The sequence below is a fragment of the Lampetra planeri genome, chromosome 62 (assembly GCF_965212315.1).
Source record: "Lampetra planeri chromosome 62, kcLamPlan1.2.h2, whole genome shotgun sequence".
Classification (NCBI taxonomy): Eukaryota; Metazoa; Chordata; class Hyperoartia; order Petromyzontiformes; family Petromyzontidae; genus Lampetra; species Lampetra planeri.
The window spans coordinates 5,123,334-5,141,981 of record NC_136168.1 but is presented as its reverse complement, the minus strand read 5'-3'; the positions used below and the strand labels follow the sequence as shown (position 1 = coordinate 5,141,981).

General features: G+C 55.0%; 1 protein-coding gene across 1 annotated transcript in view; it reads right to left on the bottom strand.

The window, feature by feature from the left end:
• LOC144736718 (sodium channel protein type 1 subunit alpha-like) overlaps positions 1 to 18,648 on the bottom strand; it is a 68,570-nt gene that overhangs the window by 27,445 nt on the left and 22,477 nt on the right. Inside the window, exons 12-22 of the mRNA XM_078619343.1 lie at positions 18,062 to 18,355; positions 16,725 to 17,138; positions 13,764 to 13,899; positions 11,295 to 11,536; positions 10,239 to 10,412; positions 9,452 to 9,808; positions 8,326 to 8,547; positions 7,640 to 7,822; positions 7,239 to 7,362; positions 6,516 to 6,670; positions 4,282 to 4,455 (exon numbers count right to left, since the gene is read on the bottom strand). Coding sequence (XP_078475469.1) covers positions 4,282 to 4,455; positions 6,516 to 6,670; positions 7,239 to 7,362; positions 7,640 to 7,822; positions 8,326 to 8,547; positions 9,452 to 9,808; positions 10,239 to 10,412; positions 11,295 to 11,536; positions 13,764 to 13,899; positions 16,725 to 17,138; positions 18,062 to 18,355 — 2,475 coding nt within the window. The remainder of the gene's footprint in view (positions 1 to 4,281; positions 4,456 to 6,515; positions 6,671 to 7,238; positions 7,363 to 7,639; positions 7,823 to 8,325; positions 8,548 to 9,451; positions 9,809 to 10,238; positions 10,413 to 11,294; positions 11,537 to 13,763; positions 13,900 to 16,724; positions 17,139 to 18,061; positions 18,356 to 18,648) is intronic.

Genomic DNA, 18,648 nt, shown 5'->3' with positions numbered 1-18,648 from the left:
TTGACCTGGTCAAGGCCTATGATTCCATCAGTAGGCCTGGTCTCTGGGGCATTCTTCGTGTTTTCGGAGCCCCTGACCCTCTGCTCACGATCATTCAAGACCACCATGATGGTGAGCGGTTCAGGGTAAAAGTATGTGGCCGGGAGTCGGAGCCATTCACTGTTCACCTTGGGATGCGACAGGAATGTCCTCTGTCTCCCACATTATTTAACATCTTTTTCAACCACGTAGTTCGTGAGTCCTTGATGGCTGTACCGGAGGAATTTCCATCTGGTACAGATACAATGGGAGGCTGATCGATGCCTGGGTGAGGTCAAGGGATTGCTCCCTATTGGTCAACCATGTTATGTATGCCGATGATCTGGTAATTTCCAGAGGTGTGGACTCGAGTCATGTGACTTGGACTCGAGTCAGACTCGAGTCATGAATTTGATGACTTGCGACTCGACTTGGACTTGCATAACAATGACTTTGTCCCACCTATGAGATGTGGACTCGAGTCATGTGACTTGGACTCGAGTCAGACTCGAGTCATGAATTTGATGACTTGCGACTCGACTTGGACTTGCATAACAATGACTTTGTCCCACCTCTGGTAATTTCTGCTCACTCAGAGGAGGCGTTGGAGGTGCTACTGATGAACCTGAAGCGTGCCACTAAAAGGTGGGGCCTACCATCAGCCCCACCAAAACTAAGCATTTACCTGGGTATGTTGTACCATTGGACACTCCACCCCCACGACTCCCAATTGGTGATGGGGCAGTTGTGGAGAGAGTGGAGAGTTTCCCATACCTGGGAAGTGTGTTCATGACTGGCTCCGGTTTGACAGCAGAGGTCTCATTCCGAATCAGTCGAGCAGCATTATTTTTTCATCGGTTGCATAATGCTGTGTGGAAGCTACCTAGTCTGTCACTCCACACAAAGCTTCAGGTCTTCTTGGCCACAGTCATGCCCTCCCTCCTCTACGCTTGCGAAACGTGGACCCCCCCTAATGGAACATCTTCGCCGGTTATAAACATTTAGGTTGGCCTGCCTACGATCCATCCTGGGTTTAACCAGGTTGGATTGTGAGGAGCTCATAAATCTTCTAAAGATTTGGACCAAGTCCCATCGGTGAGCTCCTCCGGCAGGCAAGGCTGCATTGGCTGGGTCATGTAGCCCCCATGCCCAGCCACCACATGCCTAAACAGCTTTTGTTCGCCCGAATAGAGGGGGCTAAACGGGCGCGCTCCATCTCCCACGGCGGGCGCCCTCTTGAATGCATTTCGTTCTCTGGACCACCAGCCACGCCGTCATTAATCTTGGACCATGAGCCACCGTCGTCGTCGCGTTCTCGCGACACGTGAATCTTTCCGCGCGTAACCACTACAGCGGCATCAGCGTCGTCGGCGTCACAATCTGGCAACAATACAGGTGTTCAGAATCAGACTGGAGGAGGAATTCGATGAGCGCATTAAGCTATTTTTCACGGATGTCCAGTGGTAAGAAGTTCCAACACCAAATCGACACCCATTACAAGGCATCAAGTCTGAATTAAGTATGAGCCTTGTTCCGTTAGTAAAATTTTACTGTGGAATTGTTTGGAGGTGCTGTGTGTTGTTGTCTTGGTGTAGTCTGTTTTTGTTGCCTTTCCCAAGCTCAGGAACTGATGTACTTAAGCAATTTGAACCTCTGTACTTGTTTTAAGGGGCGCAACGGCGGTGTGATGTTATCCTCCTCATCTGGTATGCTGGAGGTCGGGGTTCGATCCCGACCCCGATGCCTGCTGTATATTTGGAGTCTGTGTCTCTCTTCCCGTGGTCGCGTGGATTTTTTTCTCCTGGTCCTCCAGTTTTTCAGACCACATTTAGAATCAACGTGCGTTTAGAAATAGTTTTTATTATTTGGCTGCTTTCAATTTCGTTGAGCTTTCATTTGTGGCCAGGTCGGTTCTGAAAAAGAAGCTAATCGTTCAGTGGGGCCTTACCTGATAAAATAAAAGGTTAAAATGTTTTGAGTGACTGGCTTACCTTTTTTCTACTTAGCACTCCTATTGTGTTGCTTGTATCGTTTGTTGTTGTAACTCGCTGAACCCCGTACCCCTGCTGGACATCAGTGAAAAAGAGCTTCATAGCTTTCCTCCTCCAGGATCAATAACGATTCAGAATCTGATTCTGCTTAACCACGCGTACTTGAAGTGAATCATGAAAACAAACGATGATTTGATAATGTACGCATTGTCCTTAAAAACTGATTGGCCTACACCAGAAACAGCTGCTTTGATGGCTTTATTAAAGCATATGTGTTTGCACATTTTACCACAAGTATGTGTGGTTAATGCAGACTTGATGCCTTGTGTTTTAGCATCTGTACACCTCCCGTATTGTTTCCAAACAAGGGTAAAGCCTTTTTATCTTTTTAAGCATCTTAATACCGACAAAAGGGTCCTGTAGATAGCATCACAATCATCATCACAATCATCATTATCAGCATCGTCATTGTCACGGTCCAATCGCGAAGTTCGGCAGAATCTTCCGCACCTCACACCACGATGCACTCAGCTCCAGGAAGCTCTCCGGCAATCTGGCGACTCGGCACAGTGAGCGATACGGTGTGGGTTAATTTCATGGCAGTTCAGTGCCACCGCGCCCCCGACGACTGCAGATTTCCCTCGCTCTATGCAGGTTTGGTTTGTGCGATTCCGCGTACCTAATGCGTATGCGGCTAACTTATTTCTGCCCAAAATTTGGTCTTATGCAGTGTGAATAATTCACTCTACATGCGGCTATGCGGTCGAACGTGGGACAACATTGTGTGTACCGTGTGTGTACCGTCTGTACTGTGCGTAATGTGTGTACTGTGTGGGCATCTGTGAAAGACTGGACATCTGTGAAAAAAAGCTTTATAGCTCATTGCATTCCTCCAGGAAAAATAACTTCAGATTCTGTGTACTGTGTGTGTGTGCCGTGCGCACTAATCAGCAGGCAGCCGTCTCCTCGTGCGGTTTCACTTTGCGTGGCCTTTGTTTTGAAAGCATCTACTAGTACTACTACCGCTGCTACCGCACAGAGCGAGGGGAACCTGTACATCCACAGCTGCGCAGTCGTCGCAGAGTCACGTCACCATCCACGTAGAGGTACAAGGGATTCACTCCCACGGCGATTCGATTTAACTATCGCGATCCAGGGCTGCAACGCAATTCGAACAACAAATCGTATTGTCCGGTTTCACATTGTGGCGAGCGTAGCAGCCCCTAATGGGTGCAGGGGTCGAATTAAGTGAGTCCATCGTGCGTGCAATGCACGCGAGCCGAATGGATTCGCACGCACGTGCGGACGATCGATTATTATTTGGCCGCGAGCTCCAGAACCGATGCCAACTGAGGAATCGCTCACACCTCTACGCTGAAGGAACGAGAAACATCGTTCTATCTCATTCTCCCCCCCCACCCCCCACCTAACCAATGATGACAAAACGCCACGATGGCTTGTTTTAGCGCATAACGATAAAAAAACTCAATAGCAGCAACACCGTGCGTTGCTGCTGGCGCGGCGGCGTTGTGTAGCCGCTCGTTCCCCGGGGGCGGCCGTGTGACGAGCGTTGCGTTCAGAGTGGTTGAGCTCCAGAACCGATGCCAACTGAGGAATCGCTCACACCTCTACGCTGAAGGAACGAGAAACATCGTTCTATCTCATTCTCCCCCCCCACCCCCCACCTAACCAATGATGACAAAACGCCACGATGGCTTGTTTTAGCGCATAACGATAAAAAAAACTCAATAGCAGCAACACCGTGCGTTGCTGCTGGCGCGGCGGCGTTGTGTAGCCGCTCGTTCCCCGGGGGCGGCCGTGTGACGAGCGTTGCGTTCAGAGTGGTTGGGCTACTTTAACTTTCCCAATCGATGGTAAAGCGACTTCATTAAGCTATTAATTGTGGCCAAGTCGCTTGTGAAAAAGAGCTACATAGCTCAGTGGGCTTTACCTGGTTTAAAAAAAATACAAATACCCATTGTTTCTGCTGCTTCTTTTCCTCTCGAGCTTTTCCCCACACACTACTTTGCTGGCATCTTGGGCTCACTGCGGCTTCCGCTCCGACGCGTGAAGGATGCCCGCAAGCAGTGCGTGGCGGCGCAAGCTGGAGGAGAAGCCTCAGGAGCCACGCTCGACACCACGGCGCCCCCCCCCCCCCCCCCCCCCGTGATACCTCCCAGGTTACATCGTGACCGCCCGGCCGCTTTCGTCAAGATGCCCTAGAATTATTAATTTTAGGGAACACCATCGGAAGTGAGCCCGCGGAACTTACGTCAACGATGAGGAAGTCGAGCCAGCACCAGGCGTTGGTGAAGTACTTTTGGAAGCCGTACGCCACCCACTTGAGCAGCATCTCCACCACGAAGATGTACGAGAAGACCTTGTCCGCGTACTCCAGCACCGTCTGGATCGTCTTCCTCCGCTCTATGTAGATGTCCTCAAAGGCCTGTGCACAGGCCGTGGGCAGGGTCGGCGCAGACGGACGAGACGTGTAAGTACGTACGTATGTTGAACTTCTTTCGCACCGTACGTAGCCAACCATGCTAATCGGAGGTGCGGGAGAGGACAACAAACTAAACACAAAAGGCAGTTCTAAAGAAATGAGTTTTCAATCTAGATGACGATTTAAAAGTGCATCGCTCCAGTGGCTTCCTAATATCAGACGGAGACGCGTTAACGCCGCGAGGATGAGGAGTACTGTGCCAGGCGAGCACGTGGCACAGGGCGGCAGTGCAGTCGCACCGCCCGCACCCTCGCAGCAACGAGAAGCGCCTGGGCTCGATACCCGACTCGGGTGCCCATGTTCTCCCCCTGTTCTGCAGTGAAAGTGAGTGAGTGGAGTTTGTATGATCTCCCCCTGTTCTGCAGTGAAAGTGAGTGAGTGGAGTTTGTGTGATCTCCCCCTGTTCTGCAGTAAGAGTGAGTGAGTGGGGTTTGTATGATCTCCCCCTGTTCTACACAGAGTGAGTGGAGTTTGTATGATCTCCCCCTGTTCTACACAGAGTGAGTGGAGTTTGTATGATCTCCCCCTGTTCTACAGTGAGAGTGAGTGAGTGGAGTTTGTATGATCTCCCCCTGTTCTACACAGAGTGAGTGAGTGGAGTTTGTATGATCTCCCCCTGTTCTGCAGTGAGAGTGAGTGAGTGGAGTTTGTATGATCTCCCCCTGTTCTGCAGTGAGAGTGAGTGAGTGGAGTTTGTATGATCCCCCCCTGTTCTGCAGTGAGAGTGAGTGAGTGCAGTTTGTATGATCTCCCCCTGTTCTACACAGAGTGAGTGAGTGGAGTTTGTATGATCTCCCCCTGTTCTGCAGTGAGAGTGAGTGAGTGGAGTTTGTATGATCTCCCCCTGTTCTGCAGTGAGAGTGAGTGGAGTTTGTATGATCTCCCCCTGTTCTACACAGATTGAGTGGAGTTTGTATGATCTCCCCCTGTTCTGCAGTGAGAGTGAGTGAGTGGAGTTTGTATGATCTCCCCCTGTTCTGCAGTGAGAGTGAGTGGAGTTTGTATGATCTCCCCCTGTTCTACACAGAGTGAGTGAGTGGAGTTTGTATGATCTCCCCCTGTTCTACACAGAGTGAGTGAGTACAGTTTGTATGATCCCCCCCTGTTCTGCAGTGAGAGTGAGTGAGTGCAGTTTGTATGATCTCCCCCTGTTCTACACAGAGTGAGTGAGTGGAGTTTGTATGATCTCCCCCTGTTCTACACAGAGTGAGTGAGTGGAGTTTGTATGATCTCCCCCTGTTCTGCAGTGAGAGTGAGTGAGTGGAGTTTGTATGATCTCCCCCTGTTCTGCAGTGAGAGTGAGTGAGTGGAGTTTGTATGATCTCCCCCTGTTCTGCAGTGAGAGTGAGTGAGTGGAGTTTGTATGATCCCCCCCTGTTCTGCAGTGAGAGTGAGTGAGTGCAGTTTGTATGATCTCCCCCTGTTCTACACAGAGTGAGTGAGTGGAGTTTGTATGATCTCCCCCTGTTCTGCAGTGAGAGTGAGTGAGTGGAGTTTGTATGATCTCCCCCTGTTCTGCAGTGAGAGTGAGTGGAGTTTGTATGATCTCCCCTTGTTCTACACAGAGTGAGTGAGTGGAGTTTGTATGATCTCCCCCTGTTCTGCAGTGAGAGTGAGTGAGTACAGTTTGTATGATCCCCCCCTGTTCTGCAGTGAGAGTGAGTGAGTGCAGTTTGTATGATCCCCCCCCTGTTCTTCAGGGGGTCTTGCTCCTGGTTCTACGGTTTCCTCCCATAGCAAAAAAAAACACAATATAACCGGTCCTGGGCCAAAAAACATCCTAGTGCTAAACGATCATCTGCAAGCTACTGAATTGGGATCGCACACAGGAGTAGCAGCAACGGCAGCAGCTGCATCACCTTCTGCCTGCCAACCTCTGCGAAAACTTGGCAGGACCCTCCTGAAGGCAGTGTCTTGAGGATTGGCGAGGCTTTCGTGGGTAAACAAGCGGATTGATCGTCATCATAACGACGACAACAACAACACGACACGTTAGCACGTACCAGGGCACCACTGCTGAGCAGGATCATGATTATGATAAACGACTCGAACCAGTTGTGCTCCACAATGCGGTAGCAGGTCTTGCGAACGTTCCACCAGGTGCGCCACTTGCCCTCCTCGGTGGACACCTGGCAGCACTTGAAGCGAGCGACGCAGCCTGCGCACGGTACACACCGAGTCGCGGGCGGAGAGAGAACCACGGGACGCGGAACGCAAACTCAGTGCCCGATTCACAAACACGGAGGAGGAGGCGTCATCGTCATCATCAACATCACAGCAGCAATGATTCACCACTCCCCCACTCTTGACTGCACAATCACCTGGCTCATCAACCACCTCAATGTTAAATTGCAGCTGCTGTTCAACATCAGCAGCCATACGGAGAAGAGACCCAAAGACTCACACAGAGACCCATCGACTCGCAGAGATCTCTATGAAGGAAGCATTATCACAGCAGCGACGATTCACCACTCTGCGCAATGATCCAGCTCGTCCACCTCGCCGATGTTAAATGTACACCTGCTGCTCGACAGCATCAACAACAACAACAGCAGCGGCCGTACGGAGAAGATTACAACCGGCGGGGCGGCCACCCTCCCAACGGGGAGACGTGATGCTCGCCGCACGCCCTCTCCTCCCATAACCTCACCGCTCACCGCGCGTCAACTCGCCTGGACCAACATCGCTCTCGAGAGCGACTCTCACCGCCGTGGGCCTGCACTCACCGTCGGTGAAGCAGGCGTCGGGCTCCACGATCTCGTCCATCTGCTCGGGCAGCACCTCCACCTCCTCGCCATCCTTCTTGATGTCCACCGTGCTGCCCTCCGACGAGCTCATGTCGTTCAGGATCTGCCGGGGCAACGGGGCAGCGAGGCAGGGGGGGGTGGCAAGGGGGCAGAAGGGCAGGGGTGCAGGTTTACAGACGAACTCACCACCGCCACCACAAGGCTCACAGGCTAACTCACCACCACCACCACAAGAATCACCACCACCACCACCAGACTCACAAACTAACTCACCACCACCACCACCAGACTCACAGACGAACTCACCACTGCCACCACAATATTAACAGACTAACTCGCCACCTCCTGCAGGACGACACTTCACCAGCGAGCCAAGTCACCTCTTTGCTGCCGTCGAGGTCGGATTCGCTCGTCTGGTCCTCGGTGTCGCGCGTCTCGAAGTCGGACTCGCCCACGGCGATGGGCACCATGCGGGGGTAGAGGCCGGTGGTGTCCACGTGCGCCGCCACTTCCTCGTCGCCGCGGCCAATGTCCACCGAGGTGTGGTTCAGGTTGCACTGCTCCTGGGAGATGGAGCGAGGGAGGGAGCGAGGGGAGGAGGGAGGCAGGGGAGGGGAGGAGTGGAGGGACGCGCGCGAAGACAGCACCGCACGCGGGCACGTCGTGGCGGAGAGACCCGTCGCTTTAAAAAATACGCGCGCACGGGGAACAAGAACCGCGATCCAAACAGCGCCAGTGCAGAGGGACACGCTTGGGAGGGACGCAGGGACGACGATGGAGATTAACGGGGACACCGAGACGTGGCCGATCGGTCAACTCGTTACCGTCATTTAACCCACATCACAAGCGACGTGCGATCAACACCGTGCTGTGACCCGGAGTAAAATCCCAAAATAAGGTAGCGGGGTTAGATGGGTAGTGGGGTGACAGGGTAGGGGGGTGACAGGGTGACAGGGTAGTGGGGTGACGGGGTAGTAGGGTGACAGGGTAGTAGGGTGACAGGGTAGTGGGGTGACAGGGTAGTGGGGTGCCAAGGTAGCGGGGTGACAGGGCGTCGTCTCCCGACCTTCGTGTCTTCGTCGAGGACCTTGACGTCCTCGTCATCCATCTTGTTCTTCTTGAAGTGCTTCGCGAAGAAGGCGCGCATGAAGACCTTGAGCCACGCGATGCCGATGTGGATGCGTTGCATGGAGATCTGCAGGTTGTTCATCTCCCCGTCATCGTCCGTCGCCGCCAGGTTGTCCGCGCTGAACGAGCTCAGCAGCAGAGCCAGGAACAGGTTCAGCACCTGGGGTCACGAGGTCAGGGACATGGGGTCACGGGGTTAAGGACACGGGGTGGGAGGCACAGGGTCATGAGCCGAGCTACTTGAAGTCAAGGGGCCACTAGGCCATGAGCAGGGGGGCACGGAGTCTTCAGGGTACAGGGCGGGGGAATGTAGAATATGGTGACTTGGGTCTGAAACACAAACGAGTTATGGAATTCTTGCGACACCTCGCTAGTCGTACCTCCAATTAGCACAGTTGGCTATGTACGGTGCGAAACAAGTTCAACATACGTACATACGAAGCCTTCCAATTAAGGCAGAACACGTGTATACATTAGCAGAATCAGAATATTTATATTAATATACTGGAGGAATCTGATGAGCTATAAAGCTCTTTTACACAGATGTCGAGTCGGGGCGGGTCAGAACATTATAACGACAAACAATACACAAACGCGATAGCGCTGTCCGTCCAGCCACGGCAGGGGAGGACTTGTAAAGACAATCCATTGCGAAGTTAAAGCCATGATCGTCATGGCCAAGTCAACATGGGCAGCGACAGCAGGACGCGCTGTGGTGTGCCGGACGGAGGCCAAACGTAACACGACCGAGCTGTAGCAATCAAAAAGACCGAGCAACAGGAAATGGCCTTGCGAAACTCTTCAATACAACTCAAGCGCCACCGTTCATCTAAACGAGTTACAGGGACTAGGTGAGGGCAGGGCTAGTACTAGTGTCTGGCGAGCTAGTTGGATAGATGGTTAGGGTCATTGCTAGTACTCATGGCTGGTTAGCTATTTAGTCAGGGCTAGTACTAGCGGGTGGTGAACTAGTTGATTCCGATTAGTACTCGAGGTTAGTTGGTTAGGGCTAAGAGTGAGAGAGAAGGGAGGGGGGTGTCTTCGCAGGAGAAGGGAGGACGCACCACGAGGTTGCCGATGACCATGACCATCATGAAGACGATGAGGCACATGGCCTGGCCGGCCACCTGCATGCAGTCCCACATGGTCTCGATCCACTCGCCGCAGAGCACGCGGAACACGATGAGGAACGAGTGGAAGAAGTCGTGCATGTGCCAGCGCGGCAGCTCGCAGTTGAGCGCGATGCGGCACACGCACTCCTTGTACATCTTGCCGAAGAGCTGCATGCCGACGACGGCGAAGATGAAGACGATGATGGCGAGCACCAGCGTCAGGTTGCCCAGGGCGCCCACCGAGTTACCAATGATCTTGATGAGCATGTTGAGCGTCGGCCACGACTTGGCCAGCTTGAACACCCTCAGCTGCGCGACAGAGGGCGGGCGCCAGCGGCGGCGTTAGTGGAGGCCGCAGTTCAACATACATACAACAAACAAAGATCCCCCATATAGCCTTAACAGACTGTTGGAGAAAGTGCTATTAAGCGAGCCGGCATGGCATATGAGGGAATGGGTGGCCAGCACCACGCCCGGCTCCCCAGTAGCAATGTTTAGACATTGCACCAGGTCTACATTTCAGGCTGAGTCAAACTAGGAGAGGCCCAGGACCGGTTCAGAAAATTGTCACTGTTGTTGGTGGCCATGAGCGGGAATCCCGGATAACCGGGTTCGTAGCGCAGCGCACTAACCACTACACGACTGCTCCACATACATACATACGTACAGACCAATACATTTTTAATTGACGAAATAAAAACGGAAAAAAACGACCCGAGGCTGCGCCATCGCGCCGCACCAGTCGGAAGGAGCGAAGCACGGACAGGCCCTCCACGTCCTGCAGGCCGAGCTCCATGAGGCTGAGCGAGACAATGAAGCCGTCGAAGATGTTCCAGCCCTCCTGGAAGTAGAAGTAGGGGTCCATGGCGACGAGCTTGAGGAACATCTCGGCCGTAAAGATGCCTGTGAAGACCTGCGGGGGAGACAGACGGGTGGAGGTGGGAGGGTGATGTCGGTTCGAGACCAACCACCTCTCGGCGACGACAGCGCTCCAGGAGAAAAGTTGGGGTGGCCGCTTGGGCATCGGCGTTCATGGTTCGAATCCAGCGGCCCGCCCTGGTTCATATTTTTGGAGTGTATGCCTCTCTCTCTCTTCCAATGGTCATGCGGATTTTTCTCGGGGTCCTCCGGTTTTCCTCTCCACATTCAGAATCGACGTGCGTTTAGAGTATTTGGCCACTGTACATTTCCGCACGATAAGCCGCCACTTCGTTTGCGATATTCGGGTCGCTTCTGAAACAAAGCTACACAGCTCAGTGGGCCTTACCCTGGAAAAAAAGAAATCATTTTAGTTTATAGTTTTATTTGCCACCCTAGGTGGTACCGATCGACGCCTTATTAGCGATGGTCAGGGACGGTGGCGGGCAGGCAAAACTAAGGATGGGAGCAGCAGCCGACGGAGCGTCCGCCACGGAGATGGAGCGCGATGAGGTCGGCACGTGCACAGGAGCCGGTGCGGGGGACCATCGCAGCGGCGCCATGGCAACGGGTGGAGCGGCGGCGCAGTGGTGAGCGGACTGCGGTGATGAATGCACCCGACTGCCCGAGTTCGATTCCCGGCCACGGCTAACGTGAGTGGCGAGTGGCGTCTGTCAACCAGTCCCCACACCCCCCCCCCCCCCCCCCCGACAATTTCAAAATCCCCGCACTGACCAACGCAGTGAACTACACATGAACTGCGGGTGAACTATGGATCGGACAGCCCCCCTATGACCGACAACGGCATTGAGAAGGCCTTCATCCAGCAGTGGGTGGACGACGACGATGACAGCCCTGAGAGGGCGGGGGGCCTCACCAGATTGCCGACGGTCAAGACGTCCTTGAAGTGTGGCGTCATGGGGTAGTGCTCCATGGCCATGAAGAGGGTGTTGAGCATGATGCAGATGGTGATGGCGAGGTCTACGAAGGGGTCCATGACGATGATGAGCACGATCTTCTTGATCTTCAGCCACATTGGGCAGCAGTCCCAGATGAGGAAGATGTTGGAGAACTTGTACCAGCACGGGGGGCACTTCTTGCGCGACTCCTCGAGCTCCGCTGAGAGACAAATGCAAATGGGGCATGGAGAGGGAGACGGGTTATTTTATTGTCGGTACTGCGCAGGGTGACCGACGCCAACAATGGCCGCCTCTTTAATGCCACGAGCTTAAAGGCAGAGAGTGGGAGTTTAAAGCCAGGAGGTTCCCGCCGACACGGAGCCTATCGTGGAGATGCGGCATACTGGAAGATTGGGGAAGGAGTCGGGCGCTGGGGGTATCAGGAGTCAATCGCTGTCCCACGGGATTTTAGCTGATGATAAGTTCACTTGGCGCACGTGGTCTCCCCCTACCCGCGTCCCTCTCCTCGTATCTCCCCCCACCCACCCTGTATAAGACTTCACACCCCTGCACGAGGTCCCCACTTGGCAATGAGCCCAATATTTCCCCCTTAAAAGGCGTCATGTCGCGCCCGCATCAGGTCGCTGTTGGCGGAGTTTCGGTTTTTCCCGCGGCCTCCCCCACCACCGTTTTGCGATCAGTATATTGTATACCGGGGCTCGTGTTGAGTTGGAATAAAAACGCTTAAAAAAAATAAAAACAATGATCACTTTGAAACGTTTCATCTCTCGGTGATAATATTTGCACAATGGCAAGGTCACCATGTGAGCTCTTTTACAGGAAAATGATCGTTCAAGGAGAAAGTGGTCAGTGGGCCGGAGCGCGGCGAGCGGCGCATGCAGTTAAGGGTGGCCCATGGTGCTCATGGGCCACCCTTAACCGCATCCAACGAACAAACCGTGGCTGCAGATGCAGATATCTGATGCACAAATGGAAAGTTAAAAACTCTCCAGTATTGTGCGGCTGTGGTCATCCAGAACAGACCGAAATAACATCTGACGACGCAATGCCCGATCCACAAATACGAAGGAGACATCCCGGCGATGATGCTACACTCTGCAGCTCCCGACGCGGTTGTCTGGCTTGACTGCCTGAATGTGAAATCGTAGCTGTCGCTCTGCATCGAGATTAGCCACAATACGACAACAAGTACAGCGCTCATTTAATTTACACGTCCCGGAAGAGTGCGGCGGCACTGCGCTTAATAACCACACACTTTGGAAGTGGTTATCGCTTAATTCACTCTCACTGGCGCCACAGTGATATTTAAATCGATCAAGTTACGTCACCCCGGGTGGTACCGATGGCACAAGCGAGAAATATCCCTGCCAAGTTACCGCATCAAGGGGCGCGATTGATGCTGCGGTTGCAGCTGTGTGATGGTTATCCCAATCGAGTTAAAACAGATAAAATACCCAAAATTACAGCTTGTCCTCAAAAGACTGGGGAGTTATTGAGGGGTGGGGGCCCCAGGGGGAGGGGCCACCCCTGAGGGCGAATGAAGGTAATGTTTAGCCCATTCACAGTGATGGTGCGCGGTGGTGGTGACGGTGGTGGCAGTGGTGGTAGTGGCGGTGGCGGTGGTGGCGGCGGCCGTGGTAGAGGTGGTGGCAGTGGTGGTCAGTGGCGGTGGTGGTAGTAGCAGTGGTGGTGGGAGTGGAGGTTGTGATAGCAGTGGTAGTAATGGCGGAGGTGGTGGTGGTGGCAGTGGCGGCGGCAGTGGTGGTAGTGGTGGTGGCAGTGGTGGTAGTGGCGGCGGTGGTAATGGGGATGATGGCGGCAGTGGTAGTGGTCGTGGCAGTAGTGGGGGTGGTGATGGCAGTGGTAGTGATGGTGGAGGCGATGGTGATGGCAGTGGTAGTGGTCGTGGCGGTAGTGGGGGTGGTGATGGCAGTGGTAGTGATGGTTGAGGCGATGGTAATGGCAGTGGTAGTGGTCGTGGCAGTAGTGGGGGTTGTGATGGCAGTGGTAGTGATGGTGGAGGCGGTGGTGGTGGCAGTGGTAGTGGCGGTAGTGGGGGTTGTGATGGCAGTGGTAGTGATGGTGGAGGTGGTGGTGGTGGCAGTGGTAGTGGTGGTGGCAGTGGTAGTGGTGGTGGCAGTAGTAGGGGTTGTGATGACAGTGGTAGTGATGGTGGAGGCGGTGGTGATGGCAGTGGTAGTGGTGGTGGCAGTAGTAGGGGTTGTGATGGCAGTGGTAGTGATGGTGGAGGCGGTGGTGATGGCAGTGGTAGTGGTCGTGGCAGTAGTAGGGGTTGTGATGGCAGTGGTAGTGATGGTGGAGGCGGTGGTGATGGCAGTGGTAGTGATGGCGGAGGCGGTCGTGGTGGCAGTGGCGGCAGCAGCGGTGGCGGCGCCGGCGGTGTCCCGCGTGCCGGCGCCCCGCACCCTCCATGGTGTTGGTGAGGACGCTGATGGCGCTCGCCGTGCGCTGCCTCATCGGCGGCTCCTCCAGCAGGTCCATAGACGGCAGCCGCGACACCGAGCGCCGCTTCTTCACCATCTCGCTGTCCGGCGTCGTGGTCTGCGCCACCGCACACAGCCCACGCGGGCGCTCGCGCTCAAAACCAACAACTGCAACAACGCCGACGACGGCGGCTACGGCAGCTACGGCGCCAGCGCCGCGCTACGTTTTCACGGCGTTCGTTTGCCGTGAGGAAACGCTGGAGAGCAAACTCACAAAGCGGCCCCAGTTTGCTCGTGCCACACCAACGCTTGCCGAAACGTTTACGCACCATGGGGCTGATGGGAGGTATAATATAACAACATTAAATTAGGTGAAGGGACAGATACGGGGAAAGTAAGGAGTATTTTCCGCTTCTAAGATTGCATTGCCTCTGACACAGCAGAGAGTTCAGTGCCTGTGACCCAACCGGTCACCGAATGTACATCTCTTCAATTCCTACCATCTCCTCTTCATGAGGCTGCCGCTATCGTGAAAAATTTTCCTTGGACATAAGCGGTCCGGGTTTTCCCGTCAGCTGCATGGCAGTACATCACATTCACACGTCGCTCGACCCTCTTTCGGTATCGTGACACATTCCTTGTCCTCCTCCTCGTCTTCCAAGCAAAGTGTTGTCCTGGTTTTCTTGTACCTCACGGGGGGGGGGGGTGACCACCAACCCTCAGCGCTTGGACAACGGCCCGCGGGCCGGCGCAGCGGCAAAAACCCTGCGCCGTGTCAAACGCAAGTGGCGTTGTCACAGCAGCACGTCAAGACAAAACACGCCCCCCCCCACCCTCTCGTCGTCATGAGCCGTCCGCGTGCTGCAAGAAAGCAATCACAACAAACATCGCAGGGTCAACTGGCGGTGGAGGCGGCGGTGGGTGGCTAGAGCCGTACAGGGTCGGCTCTGCCCCCCGCACCCCTTCGAACAGATTCTCCGGCCCGAGCACCAACCGCGAGCGGGAGGAGCCACACGCGGCAAAATGTCTCGGAGCCGGCGAGAGAGAGAGAGCTGGCTGCCGCTCTGCCCCAGTTGGTGCAGCCGTGCCATATAATTTATTCAGACGATTAACGTCCAGGAACGTACGTACTAACGTACGTAAACTGAACGTCTTTCGCACCGTAAGTAGCGAACTGTGCTCATCGGAGGTGCGGGGGAAGGACGACAAAATGAGCTCACCCGCCAATTATTTGCGTGGAATATATACACGTAGCAATAGTTCCTGAGCAAACAAGCCTAACAGCAAAAGATTTAGGAAAAATGTTTTGCATTTATAGGGAACTTGAAGGCCCCGGCAAAAGTGATGTTTTCATCACATCTCAATCTACTGGAAGCTGTCCCTGTGCGTTTGAATACTTCCCGCTCCACCGACGCCGCGCATGAAGCACAGGGAACACATTTTAGTAGGAGCAGAGTGTTAATACCGTTAACGCGTAAGGTCGCACGGTTGTGTCGTGGGTAAAGACTTTTACGTGACTGAAATATCACGGAATAACGTTGGGTGGGTTGGGCTGGAAGTGCGAAATTTCCTACAAAAATGTAACAATCTTTTATACAAGTCATTTTTATTCGTAGTTGTTTCTCAGATTAGCGTAATCAATCGTAATACTTGGCTGAGAAAACCTACGTCGGTCATTTGAATCAATTCAGCTGGAATCGGAATTCTATCTGAGTCCGTTGAAACCAATCAAAAGGCCGGGAAAGCCTGCCCATGACGGTCGGCACATTTGAAAGAAATCGCAAGAAGCAAACCCCATCCAACGCATTTCTACGACCGCCCTGACAAAACCGCGGCCTTATGACTTGCGTGACAACGCGGCGACAAACACAGGGAGTGAGGGAGGGAGGGATGCACGCAGGGAAACAAAGTTTGGGATCTGTGTGGTGGGGGTCATAATGGCCAGGAAGGGCGCAGGAGGACTGATCCATGCCAAATAAACCGAACATGCTGCTTTGGTTGGAGAACAAAACCATGCTCTTGTCTTGTATTTGATTCTTTTTTTTTGGAAGAAATTTGTCAATTTCCAAAAAAGGTGGGGTGGGGGGTTGTTTCTCAAACCTTTAACGTCGGCTTCATCTTTTACAGGAAGATGTGGCCCGCCGACAAAAATAGGAGAGGCCTTGTCTCGTGCGCGTCGCCCAGGCCGGCGGTGTGTGCGTTCCCCCCACGCTCAGCTGTCCGACACGAGTCTGAAACCCCGTTAATAATGGCGATCAACTGACGAACGAGCGCCATTGGTGTCCACGCTGTGCTCGATTTTACCCAATTAAATTATATGCCGTGGTAATCATTTTTTTGGGATCGTGACACCAACACACAGTGGCCTACTCCTCTCCGCTCACGCTACTGCGCTTCCACAATCTCCCCTCTCTCCTACCTCTCTCCCCTCTCGTCTCACTCTGCTCCCCTCTCACACTCTCCTACCTCTCTCCCCTCTCGTCCCACTCTGCTCCCCTCCACGCACGCTCACGAAGCTCCCAGTCGACCACCGCTCAGTGGAAGGCCGCTCGTTCTCTTCTGGTGCCCCCCGTGGTCTGCAACTCCCTGCCACTGTTCGATTGCAGGCTCCACTCCTCTGCACGTGACTGACCGTCTCTCTCTCTTTTTCTCTCCACGAAAGAAATGTGCCCATGGTTGTCACCGTTGTTGCACAGAATCGTGGCGACGTCGTGTCGACGCGGCGATGTGCCCCGACCTTGGAAACGAAGCGTTTCCCCCCCCCCCCTACTCGCGAAAACGTGTCGGACGGCGCTAGGAACCGCACACACCGCACCGCCCGCGGCCTTCGCATTGCCACGAGACAAACCCTCAGCGGAGGTCCCCCGCCGCTGGGCCGGCCGCATCTTCCTCCAAGAGAGAACTCCGCAGCCCGCGGTGCACATCCCAAACTCTGCTACGTACATAATCCTCCTTGGACGCCTTGTCCACGATCACCTCGGGCAGCAGGTATCCCAACGTGGGCGACCTCCCGTCCGGCTTGCCGCCTCCCTCCATGAGCGACACCACGCCGTTGCAGTCGACCGAGCTGTGGTGCTCGATGGCGCGCCCGCCGTTGGTGGCGAGCGGCGCGGCCAGCAGCGCGTTGGGGCGCGCCGCGGCGCTGTGCGCGCTGCTGCGCCGCTCGGCGAGGTGCGGGAAGAAGAGGGAGCCGCGGCGGCTGCCCGCCTGGCTGTGCAGCTCCGACTGCTCGTCGTCGGCGAAGTCGTTCTCCGAGCCGCGGTCGCGCGCCCGGAAGCGGAAGCTGAAGACGCTGCCGCGGCTGCTGCGCCGGTGCGACGGCGTGAAGGGCGAACCGCGCCCGATGCTCAGCAGCGACTGCGCGGAGCGCAAAAAGCGCACGGGGCGGCAATCGGCGCCGCTCGACGCCTCGAGCGTTTAAGCCCCCACCCCCCCACCCCCCGTGGTCTTTCGTCAACCGTCGGCCGGCCAGAAGGCGAGGGAAAAATTCCCCGATCAAAGATGTGTCAAGCGATTGAAGAGACGACGACTTATAGACGGCGCGCGAGCGCTTAGTATGTCGACATTGTTATTACAGGGCAACTGCCTCCAACAGCCCGCTAGCGCGTCCTTCACGAGCCTCCTCCTCTACAGAGGTCGATCTTGACACCGCCAGTAGCGGTCATCGGCAAGTCCATTGCCCACGCAACAACAGCTGCCATTCGCCACTAAGTGGCGGTAACGTCACCATGGCACTTGTGCCAGGATATGTGCCCACACAAAGACGTGATAGTCTCTCGTGGCATGTGCCAATAGCAAGCACATGCTCCTAGAGGCCGGCACGATGCACGAGGATGTGGGTGGCCAGAACCACGCACGGCCGCCTTTGTCTCTCCAGTGGTGATATTTACACACCGTACCAGGTACACATTTGAGGCTGGGTCAACCTTGGAAAGGCCTAGAACCGGTTCATCACTGGTTTCGGCCATGAGTGGGAATCGAACTCGCATCGCCGGTTTCGTAGCGTAGCAAGCTAATCGTTACAATACCACTCCCCTTTCCCAAGTCAAAGATCCCCGTATAGGCCTAACAGACCGTTGGGGGCAAGTGCTGTTAGCGAGCAGCACCTATGAAAGTGCTCGCTAACAGTGACACACACACCCCACACAACACACACACACAGTGCGTGCAAACCATTACGCTACCGCTCCCTACGCTGACACACACTACACACACACACAGACAACACACACACACGCACACCCACACACACACGCGCACACTTCACACACGCCACCCACCCCGTGTGACGCGGACCCCTTCTTCTTGAACAGGAGGCGGTTCTCGTGCAGCAGGTTCTCCTGGTTGCGCTTGATGCTGTCCTCCGACTCGGACTTGTGCAGCTTCTCCAGGTCGCCCTTCTCGGAGCCGTCGAGGAGGCCGCCCTCCGTCTGCCGCCGCTTGCGCCGCCGGTTGCGCCGCTCCTTGGCGCTCTTGGAGCTGAGCCGAGACATCTCGGAGGAGCTGCGCGACACCGTCCCCTCGCCGGCGATGCACGGCACGCTGCCGGCCGCGGCCGCCGCCAGATCGTGGGCCTGCGCCGGCACGAAGACAAAGGTCCCCCGTGTAGCCTTAACAGACCGTCGGGGCAAGTGCCGCTCACGAGTAGCACTTGCGAAGGCCGGCAGTGGGGGGTGGGTGGCCGGTACCACCACGCCCGGCCGCCCTTCGTCTCCCGAGTGGCGATGTTTACTGCACGCCGTTCAAGGCACTCATTTGAGTCTGAGTCGACGTAGGGGAGGCCCGGGACCGATTTGGATAATCGTCACAGGTGTTGGTGGCTGTGAGCAGGAATGGAACTCGGATCGCAGCGGCAGCTGCTGATGCG